Source organism: Rhinopithecus bieti, unplaced genomic scaffold (genome assembly GCF_001698545.2).
Source record: "Rhinopithecus bieti isolate Rb0 unplaced genomic scaffold, ASM169854v2 scaffold_31527, whole genome shotgun sequence".
In the NCBI taxonomy this organism is placed as follows: domain Eukaryota; kingdom Metazoa; phylum Chordata; class Mammalia; order Primates; family Cercopithecidae; genus Rhinopithecus; species Rhinopithecus bieti.
In genome coordinates, this window is record NW_016813959.1 from 2390839 (window position 1) to 2403958 (window position 13120).

A 13120-nucleotide genomic window follows, 5' to 3' on the forward strand; every position below is an offset into this window, starting at 1 on the left:
TATGTCTCAAATATATATATATTTATATATGGGTCTTCTTCACTAGCAACTTGGCCAACATGTATCCTGACCTACAAATAAAAAGGACTGTTAGAAATTGACCATGTTAGCCAGTCCATGGAATAGGAAAAACAAGCATTAAGAAGTGGAACTATTTTGTTAAAAAGTCATTTAATAAACTCTTTAACCATGTACTGTTCAAATTTGTAGACATTTTACTTCACACACAAACCTTGACCCATAGGAATCCTGACAGCAAAGATGACTCCAGCATTTACACCAAATGGTAGTTCTCAAAGTGTGGTTCCTGGACCAGCAGCATCAGCATCACCTGGGAACTTGGTTAGATGTGCAAACTCTTAGGCTCCACCCCAGGCCACTCAAATCATAAAGTCTGTGGGTAGGGTCCAGAAATCTGCTTTCACATGCCCTCCAGGTGATTCTGATATTCACTAAGGTTTTGAGAATCCCTGTATTAGCTGAATAATTTTTAATATCAACCATCTGCACACAACAAATGCCAGGGATAATAAGTCTGACTGTTCCAAGTGCTAAAACTGGATGTTTTATGCCTTTGCACCTAAAGAGTATACTCTGAAATCTGTAACTCATCAGAGCCAAATAAAATTGTGCAAAGCACCTGTTATACCTGAGAGAGTCCCCTGGCTGGGTGAGGGAGGAACTTGAAAGGCATACACATTATCTCCCTCTGCGATAGTATTCAGGTCCTCTTCATCAAAGAAAGACCGCTGGAATCCACTGGGATACAGTTCAACTAAGATCACCTGAAATGAGAAAGATCATTTTCCCTCTTGATTTCTAAAAGAGAAATCAACAGATAAGAAATCTAAAAGTGACTGATAGTCAACACCCATTTTCACCCTTTCCTTCCTTCTGATTGGCTACTTATTTTTAGTAGTAAGGCACAGTAGATACAACAATTAGACTGTCCACAGACATCTCAAGTGCGACCAAAAACAGAAACTGAAAAAATAAAAAAAAGAAATCTAAGTTTTATACCAAGCTAAACAAGCACACAAAAATGACAACAAAATAAAGCCCTCCTCATGTGAACAAAAAGTGTTTACTACAGAGTGAAAGAATTTCTGAATAGGTTTACTAACCTTTTTCACATGATTGCATACATAAAAAAATATTTTCACCAAACTTTGAAGTAAACAGGAGATGGTTTGGTAGCAGAGTAGAGGGGTGACTACTGTGGTAGCCCTGACTGCCCTAGACCCAACTCTGCTACCCCGAGGGCTGAAGAAATCAATATTTCAGCACACATAACCTATTCAAGGTACACTGCCTGGGAAGTTCTCTTTAAAAGGATGCATTTCAGGGCTGAGCACAGTGGCTCAGGCCTATAATCCCAACACTTTGGGAGGCTGAGGAGGGAGGGTCACTTGAGCCCAGAAGTTCAAGACCAGCCTGGGCAACATAGCAGGACCCCATCTCTACACAATTTTTATTTTTTAAATTAGCCAGGCATGAGCCTGTAGTCCCAGCTACTCAGGAGGCTGAGGTGGGAGGATCCCTTGAGCCCAGGAGTTCAAGGCTGCAGTAAGTTATGATCACACCCCTGCACTCCAGCCTGGGCAACAGAGGAAAATCCTGTCATTCATTCATTCATTTATTCATTCATTCATAAATAAATAAATACATAGATTTCAGGATTTACAAACCTGAATCAAAGAGAAAACTTGAGTTGTAGGAAGAAATGATGAACCAAAGAAAATGGTAAACATTGGCAAAGGTAAATATTATCGACTATATAAAGCTAAAATAATAACTATTACTACTATTACAGTTGGAGGTAGAGAAGGGATTAAAATACTGGACAATAATATCTAAATCAAAAAGGTATAAGGGGATTTAATGCCACGCCAAGATCCTTGTGTTACATGGGAAGATTAACATTAGACTAATAATTACGCAAGTTGACATTTTAATAACCACTGAAAGAATGGAAATATAATGTATATGTACTTCATCCCAGAAGAGACGAAATAAAGAAAAATTGCTCAATCTAAAAGAATCATCTTCTAAAAGAAGAAGACTGCTTAATCTAAAATTGGGGTGAGGGGCAATACAAAATAGAAAAACAGGGTAAATAGCATAAGATGACATAAATAAATCCAAATACAGGCTGGGCGTGGTGGCTCACACCTGTAATCCCAAGACTTTGGGAGGTTGAGGTGGGCAGATCACGAGGTCAAGAGATCGAGACCATCCTGGCCAACAGGGTGAAACCCTGTCTCTACTAAAAACACAAAAAATTAGCCGGGCGTGGTGGCAGGCGCCTGTAGTTCCAGCTACTCGGGAGGCTGAGGCAGGAGAATCACTTGAACCCGGGAGGTGGAGGTTGCAGTGAGCTGAAATCGTGCCACTGCACTCCAGCCTGGTGACAGAGTGAGACTCCGTCAATAATAATAATAATAATAATAATAATAATAGAAAAATAAATCCAAATACATATATCTATGATTTTAGATAATATAAATGCAATACACTTGCCAGCTAAAGAAAACAAAACATCAAAACAGATGACTTTAAATTTCAGTGGAAATGCTCACCCCGCACTGGCATCCCCAAGTGATTCTCATCTCCCTGAACCAAGACATCACACCTCTCAAATTCCTGCCGGATTTTTCATGCTCTTAATTATTCAAACGCTCCCTCTCATAGACTTCTCCCTTTTGATCTTTTCTTATGGCCACTTTCTCCCCAGGACTCTCACCCACTGTCCCTGTCTCTCTCCATCTCTTTCAGTAACTCCCCATTAGTGCCTTTTAGAGTTTACAAAGCAAGAGACACACATTTCCGCCGCGACCTGAGAGAGTCATAAATATTCTAGGAGGCGGAGATAGAGGTCAGAGGGATTGGCTGCGCAGGGGCAGAAAGGAGCCCACTGGGGTGACGGGGAGGCTGAGGAAGCGTGGAGGTTATAGGAATATAGCTATGAATGTAGAGAAAGCCAGCAAAGCACAATCTTCACGTAGGTAGACATTATTGTATGTGCGGCATGTCTTCCCAACAAGGTTAAAAATATTTTTTGATTTGAAAAAAATCCCATGAGATAGTCAGGGAAGTGTCAATTTTTCATTTCACCGTTAAGGACACAGAGCCAAACGCGTACCGTGTCCAGGGTCAGAAACTTAGGGAGCTACTGAGTCACCCTGAGGGCTGCTCCCATCCTCCCATGGTGGCTTGGCGCCACCATGGCCTCCTCCCTATTCCTCATGAGGGCCCCTCCAGGCACCGTGAATCCAATCCCTTTACCAAGACTCATTTGAAAAGAAAACAAGTAGAACACAGCCATCCCAGCTTCCCCCAGATGTTCTCTCTCATGTCACACATCCTCAGTTCTCTCACAGGTCCTCCTGTTTCATTCACCGTTCCTTTAGTGTCCTGCTTTATACTCCCAAGACTGAAAATATATAGTGGTGGCTTGGGCTATGAAGTCAAACCATCGAAATCCAAATCCTGGCTCAGCCACTTACCAGCTAGTGACGTTGGGCAAGTCACTTAACCTCTCAGGGCTTCTTTATTCCCCATTAGTAAGATGAGGATAATTGTAATGTCTACTTCACAGGACACCTGTGATTAAACCAGGCATGAATAGAAAGGTCATAGAACAGTGCCTCACACTTAGTAAGCACTACCTAGGGGTAGCTATTGTTGGAATTATTATGATCATAATCGTCATCGCCTTCTTGGAAGGCAAAGGTGTTCTTTTCTGGTCATTCTGTGTCAATTCAGGGAGAAGTCAAGGCCCAGTCATCCCAGACGCCAGGCACTACTAATCAAACAGAAACCCATGAGTCATGCTGGAGTCACCTGGGAACCACAAATTGGCCTAAACAGCCTAGACAGCTGGCTCACTTAGCATTCTGTCATCCAATGACCAGGCCCCAGTGCAATTCTATCACACCTCATCTGCAGGGACGCCTCCTTCCTCTGCAACCATCCTCCTCAGGACTGCCACTGTGCTGAGGATTGGCACGGCCAGGCCAACCCGCAGGAACCGCTGGCTCTTAGAGGGGAAGACCAAGGTGACACTCAAGAACCTGGAAAACAGGAAGGGGCAACACCCTTAAAGGACTGACATGAACTGTGAACGACATTGTTGATGATGGATCAAGGCCGGGCGCGGTGGCTCACACCTGTAATCCTAGCACTTTGGGAAGCTGAGGCAGCTGGATCACCTGAGGTCCAGAGTTCGAGACTAGCCTGGCCAACATGGTGAAACCCCGTCTCTACTAAAAGTACAAAAAAATTAGCTAAGTATGGTGGCGGGTGCCTGTAATCCCAGCTACTCGGGAGGCTGAGGCAGGAGAATCGCTTGAACCTGGGAGGTGGGGGTTGCAGTGAGCAGAGATGGCACCACTGCACTCCAGCCTGGGTGACAGACCGAGACTCCACTTCAAAAAAAAAAAAAAAGAAAGAAAGATAATGGATCAAGTTCAGCACGTAGTTAATCTCTACTTCCTGGTTGTGTCCCTGTACTTAGTACATTGTCACCAGGTGGCAGGGTAGAGCCAAATCTTCTAAACTACTTTTCCAGAGAGTTGGGGGGAAAAAAGTATTTGATTAAGAATCACCATAGAGATGTCTAATCTCAAGGCTCTAGTTGTTAAATAGATAAGCTTAAACAAAAACAAACTCCACAGTTTGAAAATTAAAGCAGTCAAGGTGTTTTTTTCAGTACAAATCAACACTACTGATGACATTCTCCTTAATGAGAGTCTCCTTTGGAAATCTTCGCTTCTCCTTCCCACCAGTATATGAAGGCCCACTCTTGCAGCCACTGTTTCTCTTGATCTGTACTCCACTAACTGCCCAAGTCACACAGGTAATTAATTAATAGAGCTGGGATTCGAACCTGGGCCGTCTGGCTCCTGAGTCAATGGTCTTAACCCCTGTGCTGCGCTGTGTGTCAGGCTGGGAGTCTTAGATCATCACATCTATAAGTTGACATTATCTGATGGTGTCACTGATGATAGACAGCACAAGCCATGTTCTAGTATAAGCCAATAGTTATATCTGTAGTGCAGAATATCAGCAGCACAGGATTTTAGAGCAGAAAGGGAGACTGAGTTGCTGAGGAAGGCCTTCTGAAGATGTCATGTCTTCAGCTGCATCCTAAAGGCAGGAGATGTCAACAGGCACAGGGTAAGAGAAATGGCACTTCAGGAGGTGGGGAACATAAAGAGGAAATGCCTCTGTTCCAATGCCAGAAAAGACAGCCTACATAGGAGCTTACCCACATGCCAGGATACGGACATTGGCCATTTGCCTTCCTGGTCACTGCGAAGGTGTGGGCTTACTTTTACAGAACTCGGCCCATGGTGCCTGTTACCCAGCCCTACCTCCACTTTTCTTTGTCACTCATCTTCCCCAAACAACCCTTTTCCTCGTTCTTTGCTTCTTAAAGATATCTTTTTCCTACACCTTCCCAAAGAAGAAAATAGATTTTTGAAATTGAAATAAAGCTGGGGAAAAAAAAAAAAAGCAGGTGGCCACAGATTTTCTCTAGTTTGCCTCCATGTGACCAAGTGAGACCAATGGGTCCGTGCCAGCTTCTGAATGGGCCACAGACCTAAGTCTGGCAATTGTGCCAAACATTCATAATTCCTTCCTCAGCTAGAGAAGGGACACAGTAACCTTTTACTCTGTCAATTTCAATAGTTGAATGTCATCCAGCTATAGGGCTGGTTTCCAGAGAAATGCTGGCTGAGAAGCAAAGGAGAGAAAATGGCAGGTGTGAGGCCAGAAGGTTCCCCGTAATGAGTAAGGATGGAAGTCAAGCTCACTGGGCAAGCCGCGACACTCACGTACCTCGTCTGGCGCAAGGGGATAGGTAGGGACACACACAGGAAAGGATCAAAGGTGTTGCTCTGTTTCAGGCAGTGGGGACAAGTCAAGGAAGATCTGTGAGGGTGAAGAACAGAGGCGAACGTTTAATCACACGTAAACAACTTGGCGGTAAAATTCAATACAGAATTACCCTTGCATTTCCACTCCCAGTGATTCCACTCCTAGGTACATACCCAGAAGAACTGAAAACAGGTGTTCAAATACTTGTATACGAGTGTTCATAGCTGCTCCATTCACAATAGTTAAGATGGGAACAATCCAGCTATCCATCAACAGACAAATGGGTAAACAGAATATGGTACATCCACATAGTGAAATATAACTCAGTCATAGAAAGGAATGAACCCCGGTCCATACTACAATGTGGATGAACCTTGAAAACAGTAAGCTAAATGAAAGCAGCCAGACATGAAAGGGCACATATTGCATGATCCCGTTTATAGGAAGTATCCAGAACAGGTAATGCCATAGACACAGAAAGCAAATTGGTGGTTGCCAGGAGCTGAGGGAAGGGAGGATGAGGCTGACTGCTTACTGGGTACCAGGTTTTATTTTGGGGTGATGAAATGTTTAGGAACTAGGAGGTGGTAGCTGCACAACACTGTGAATGTACATGTCACTGAATTGTACGCTTTAGAGTGTTTATGTTACAGGACTTTCACCTCCATTTTTTTTAAAACAGAAAAGAAACTTTAGGACACATAGAAATGCACTGAGTATGGGAAGGGAAGCTGTAACCCGTTCCTGCCATACAAACCCAGCCTGCCAACTTCCAGGCTGAACGGATCTCAGGGCCATCTCTTCCCCTGCTTCTCAGCCTCACTGTGCCCCGGAACCACAGGAAGCTTTCAAAAAAAATTCCAATGCCCAGGCCCCACTCCCAGAGATTCTGTTTCAAGGTGGGTAGAGAGGGGTCTGGACATCAAAATCTTTCTAAAATCCTGAGAGCTTTTAAGCTCCCCAAATGACCCTAGTGTTCACCCGTAGTAGAGAACCACTGACATTGCCCACCCTCCTTACTGTACAGAAGAAGAAACAGCAAGAAGTCGCTCCTTAAAGTAACAACTAACATTGCAATAGCATTTGCTAAGAATCAAGCATCATTCTGAGCACTGAGCATAGATGAACCCATTTGCCACCCATAGTAACTGATATTATGCCCATTGTACAGAAGAGAAATCTGAAGCACAGCGAGGTTAAGTAATCCACTGAAGAACATACGGCTCTTAAGTAAGAAAGCCAGGCTCGGTTTCCCGACTCCATGCTCATATCATTCCTGTGTTCTTCAGTAGAAATCAGTGAGGTGAGGTGTCAATTGTCGGTCCCGACTCGGATGCTTCTATCGATTCCTGTGTTCTTCAGTAGATCAGTGCGGTGTCAATTGCTTCAGAGTAGATATATATAATGTTCATTTATATTCTTTCAACTCTTTTAAACTTTATACTCCCTTACTTTAAAATGGATCTCTGAAAATGAAATGCAACTTTTTTTTTTTTTTTGAGACAGAGTCTCACACTGTCACCCGGGCTGGAGTGCAATGGCGTGATCTCAGCTCACTGCAGCCTCTGCCTTTCGGGTTCAAGCGATTCTCCCTACTCAGCCTCCTGAATAGCTGGGATTACAGGTGCCCGCCACCACGCCCAGCTAATTTTTTGTATTTTTTTCAGTAGAGATGGGGTTTCGCTATGTTGGCCAGGCTGGTCTCGAACTTCTGACCTCATGATCCACCCACCTCAGCCTCCCAAAGTGCTGGGATTATAGGCGTGAGCCACTGTGCCCGGGTGAAATGCAACTTTTATATTGCACATGTACGTACCAATTCTCTTTCTCCTATCATATGATGCAAAGGATTTCTCTGCATGCTACGTTACTAATCCTAAAAATCTACATTAACTTCTCTGAGGACACAGAACAAGACCGCCCTGGCAGTCTGACTCTGAAGTCCATACTCTTAGCACTGTATGACATTACCGGGATAAGTCAGCAAGTAAGCCAAAGCTGGTATCAGAAAAGGTTTCCTGAGTCCTTGTGGAAAGTGCCCATCTTGTTTGATTGGTTTTCCACTGAGCAGACAAATAGGAAAATCCAGGGACACACAGGAACATAAAGGGGAGGGTGCCGCCTGAGGCAATCCTGGGTGATCTGTCCACTACAAGTCAGTTATCTTGGATACAACTTATCAGACCATCAACCTGATTATAGAAAACAGGCCCCAGTACTGGACATTCCATCGCTCCTGCTGCCTCAGGTCATTTGCCTTTGGGAGACCCATGGTAGTGTTTTTGTTGAAAGCACTGTATCAGACAGTGAGTACCAGCCAGCCAGAAACCCAACATTTCTGGGGTCTCCTTTGCCCTGCATCTCTCCTCCAGTCCTTCTCCACCTCTGTCCATCACGTACCTAGGCAAAAAATTGGCCTGAAGGATATACTTGGGTCATTGGGAAATCCCCAAATTCCCATTTCACAAGTATATAAACCAATGAGAGAGAATGTTTTTCATTGACGTCTTCATGTTTTTCAGTCTACTAAAACTATGCCGGGTTGCATTTTTCTTGAAGCATTGCAACATATGAAACCGGTTCAGGAATATGACTTTTACATTGAGCCACCAACTGCTATCTGCTAGCAAGTGATGAGTGGTTTGTAGAAAAACAAATAGAATGGGCAAATTTTATATTGAAAGAATGAAAATGGGCCGGGCGCAGTGGTTCATGCCTGGAATCCCAGCACTTTGGGAGGCCGAGGCAGGCGATCACCAGAGGTCAGGAGCTTGAGACCAACCTGGTCAACATGGTGAAACCCCATCTCTACTAAAATTACAAAAATTAGACAGACGTGGTGGCGGGTGCCTATAATCCCAGCTACTTGGGAAGCTGAGGCAGGAGAATCGCTTGCACCCGGGAGGTGGAGGTTGCAGTTGCAGTGAGCTGAGATTGTGCCATTGCACTACAGCCTGGGCGACAAAAGCAAAACTCCGTCTCAAAAAAATAAAAATAAAATAAAATAAAGAATGAAAAAGTATAATGTTTTCATAATAAACTATAGGAAAGATGTGAAATATATCCATGTATCAAAGGTTGAGAAATGAGGACAGACTGATGTGACCAGCATCTGGAAGAAGATGGAAAGGCAGCTTCACTTTTACAAAAAGCTCTGACCACGTTACGAGGCTACAGCAATATACCCCAATGTGGCCTGACAGATGCCTCCGTTCTCCCCATTCGCTCCAGGACATTCACAGTCCTGCCCTGTTGTCTCACAAGCGCACTCACGGGGAAAAGGAACAGAAAATCACCCCACTGCCTTTCAATGTTCACAGGCCCATTTCCCTAAGTTATTCATTCTCCTTGTCAAATTGCTTCTGTTACAAAGCTAACCCTGTCAGTGCAAAAAAAGTCAGGGCTGCGGTTTGCTTTTCCACCTGCTACAAATGCCCACCAATGAGCCCTAGGCTTTGCCCCTGAATTTCTTGTCACTCTGCCCTTTAACTGCTGCCAAATACACACACATCTTTCACCTCAAACCCAGTCCACTTTACCTGCTCACTGGACAGTGGATCTGACGTCTACGCAAACAGCAATAATTATGCCAATACATAAGCAAGATCTCACCTTTCAGAGATCTGTTCTGAGGAAGCCTTCAAAAAGATCCTTAGACTTTCTGTGGATAAAGGCTATGAAGGACATGAAGAACTTGTGCACACACACACACAGACACACTCCTCCAGCCAAAACTCCAACATAGCCACAATCGTTGGTTGTTAGACTTGCAGACATTCTTAGACTGTGACGATAATCACATAGAGTAACTAAATATCTTTGCTATAGTCCAGGATCTTCCACACTCTAGTACTGGAGGTTCCTCTTCTCTCCCCCAACCAAAGTCAACAACTCAGCCCCTTAAAAGGGGTTTAAGGGAAGATGCCTCTGAATTAACCCATAATGACACATCCATCTCTCAATTACATCAAGAAGGCTGATGCCATCCCAGGCAAGCTCTCCCCGAGGAGAGGAAGCCAGGAGAGAGTCAGGGACAGCAGGAGCCGCCAGCCAGGCACTGTCGCTACCGACCACTGCAGAAAACCACCTCTCAGACCTCAGGGCATCCCTGACGACACCTTGTCTTTATCAGCAGGCACAAAGCAGGCATTTTCAGCCATTGCCAGTTCATCTTTAGCGTGAACACCTCACCTCTTACTCATCGTGCTATAGGAAAAATACCCAAAGGGCACTGATGGTCCATAATATCCAATCAGCTCAAATGTCACTTCCTCGGAAGTCCTCCCCACCCCCGATTCATCCCACGCCAAGTCAGGCATGTACTTCAAAGCACCCTCGATTTTTCCTCCGAAGCACTCACCAGTTCTCACCAGTTACAATCATAGAAAAACCCAAGAGTCACCCTAAATCCTAGATTCTCATCTCTCCCTTAGTCCCTCTACCCCTCACCCCATTAGCAAGACTGGGGTGAGGGGTTAGGGGTAGAGGGACTAATGGAAAGATGCTGACTCTCCATCCAAAAACATACTCCAAACCCCTCCACTTCCCTCCATCTCTGCCGCCACCTCTGCCGTTCCAACCACCATTGCTCTCCTGCTAGGACCATAGTGGCAACACCAACTGTTGCTCCTGCCTCCTCTCGCCTCCCTGCATTGCTCATAAAAAGCAGTTGCCTCTGGGCCAGGTGCAGTGGCTCATGCCTGTAATCTCAGCACTTTGGGAGGCCAAGGCAGGTGTATCACTAGATGTCAGGAGTTCAAGACCAGCCCAGCCAGCATGATGAAACCCCATCTCTACTAAAAATACAAAAATGTGCTGGGCATGGTGGCGCATGCCTGTAGTCCCAGCTACTTGAGAGGCCAAGGCAGGAGAATGGCTTGAACCTGGGAAGCAGGGGTTGCAATGAGCTGAGATCATGCTACTACACTCTAGCCTGGGTGACGGCATGAGATTCTGTCTCAAAAAAAAAAAAAAAAAAAAAGCAGTCACTTCTGAAACTGATGAACTAGATCACCCCCTCCTTTAACTCTGCAGTGTCTTCCTGTGTCCTTGAGACTAAAACCCGCACACTTGGACTGAAAACCTGCCCTACCAGGTCCCCACCCACCTCTCCAGCCCATCTCCAGTGCCTGCTTATAATCCCAGCTACTCTATTCCTTGGCAGCTACCCTGGGCTTTCCATTCCTTGAACTTGCCAGGATTATTCCTACTTCTGGCTCTTAGCCTGTGCTGTGTCCTCTGCCTGGAATACTCTGTCCCCAGTTATTAAAATGGTAGACTCCTTGTCACTCTGTTTTCAGCTCCACCGTCCCTCCGAAAAGAAGCCTTCCCTGCCCGCCTTATGGAATGTTGGCCACTCCCCCGCCTCCCAAGTGACTCCTTATCTTTCTGCTGTCACAGGTTGTTGTTTACTTGTACATTATCTAACACTCCCCCGGGTAGAATGTGAGCTCCCTGAGAATGGACTGAGTCTTGTTCACAGCACCTACAAGACAACCCAGCACACAGTAGGGCATGAATGAAATATCTAAAGAATCAACAAGGATTCAGCCAGGAGTTCTACTCCTCATGGTAACTGCTGGACCAAGCACATTAGCAGGCACTTGAATACTTGAAAGAAGGAAAAACAGTATGGGGACGAGAGGGGAACTGAACAGAGAAATAGGTGAATGAATTGTACAAGGACACAGATGAATTCGACCTGCTGGCGATGATCGGTGATCCCTCCCCTCTCTCTAACACACCTTCACCTTATACTCCCCTTTCCCTTGTTCTAAATGTTCTTCTTTCTCTTCTTCTATGCTTTTCCTCTGTCTCCGTATTTTTGGTTCTAGCACCCTCTGCGTTGGGCACCTGAAGATAAGACAGATGCCCGGTCAGGCGCGGTGGCTCACGCCTGTAATTCCAACACTTTGGGAAGCCAAGGCAGGTGGATCACAAGGTCAGGAGTTTGAGACCAGCCTGACCAATATGGCGAAACCCCGTCTCTAATGAAAATTAAAAAAAAAAAAAAAAAAATGAGCCGGCATGGTGGCGCACACCTGTAACCCCAGCTACTCAGGAGGCTGAGGCAGGAAAATCACTTGAACCCGGGAAGTGGTGGCTGCGGTGAGCCAAGATCGTGCCATTGCACTCTAGCCTGGGCATCGGAGGGAGAGTCCGTCTCAAAAAAAAAAAAAAAAAAACAGATAAAACAGATGCCCTACAAGCGGCTTTCATGGCCAGTAGTTTTCAAGGCTGGTGACCACAAAATCTGTTTCCTCTCTGCATACCTCCTCCTGGAGAGTAACCACATCCCTCAGGAAATGAGAAAGGCTTTCTTCAGGCATGACAGAGAAATCTGAGCTCAAGGGGTGCGATCCTCTTTACTCTGTACGCTAAACAACAGCAAACAGGAACGGAGAGCCCACAGTGGATCTCGGCTGTTTCATCAGGGTCCCCATCCCTGGTGAGGCAGAGAGTGACAGAACTTGTCAAGTGCTATAGATTTTTCTTCACCAGTGGAAAGCAGCTTAGTTTCAAAGACTATTTGGTCTTCCTAAATAATCAACCTCTAAAGACAGTAATTATACCTCATTTATCTTTTCAGTGGTTATTGAATAGAACAGGAATCCTAAATCAGGATAGTTTCCGGGTAGTTTTAAGTGACCTCTTGCTGTGCAAACACAAAGAATACACGTCCCCAAAAAGTATGGAATTAAATGGCTCTAAGTAAGGAAATTCTAGAAGATGGAACAATTATTTCCTTTTTTGAAGATAAGTCAATAAGAGAAGAAAACCACCTGGAGATCTCCAAAAAACCAATGCAAAGGGAATATTATCCAGATGACTCAGAGAAAAGCACGGCTTTGAAATGATTGACTGCAACATCCAGAAGAAAAATACAAAAAACTCTTTTTGAAAAAAAATAAAAAATAAAAAATGAAAGAATAAAAAAAGGCCGGGTGCGGTGGCTCAAGCCTGTAATCCCAGCACTTTGGGAGGCCGAGATGGGCGGATCACGAGGTCAGGAGATTGAGACCTGGCTAACACTGTGAAACCCCGTCTCTACTAAAAAATACAAAAAACTAGCCGGGCAACGTGGCGGGCGCCTATAGTCCCAGCTACTCGGGAGGCTGAGGCAGGAGAATGGCGTAAACCTGGGAGGCGGAGCTTGCAGTGAGCTGAGATCCGGCCACTGCACTCCAGCCTGGGTGACAGAGCGAGACTCCGTCTCAAAAAAAAAAAAAAAAAAAAA

General features: G+C 45.0%; 1 protein-coding gene across 4 annotated transcripts in view; it reads right to left on the reverse strand.

Annotated features, from left to right (window-relative positions):
* Positions 1-13120, reverse strand: part of USP43 (ubiquitin specific peptidase 43) — a 71386-nt gene that overhangs the window by 31478 nt on the left and 26788 nt on the right. For all 4 annotated transcript variants that reach the window (XR_001880917.1, XM_017849235.1, XM_017849234.1 and 1 more), the window contains exons 4-6: positions 5845-5937; positions 3938-4073; positions 650-785 (exon numbers count right to left, since the gene is read on the reverse strand). Coding sequence is in view for 3 of the 4 variants with exons in the window: in XM_017849234.1 (XP_017704723.1) it covers positions 650-785; positions 3938-4073; positions 5845-5937 (365 nt within the window). In the remaining variant the exon portion in view is untranslated. The remainder of the gene's footprint in view (positions 1-649; positions 786-3937; positions 4074-5844; positions 5938-13120) is intronic.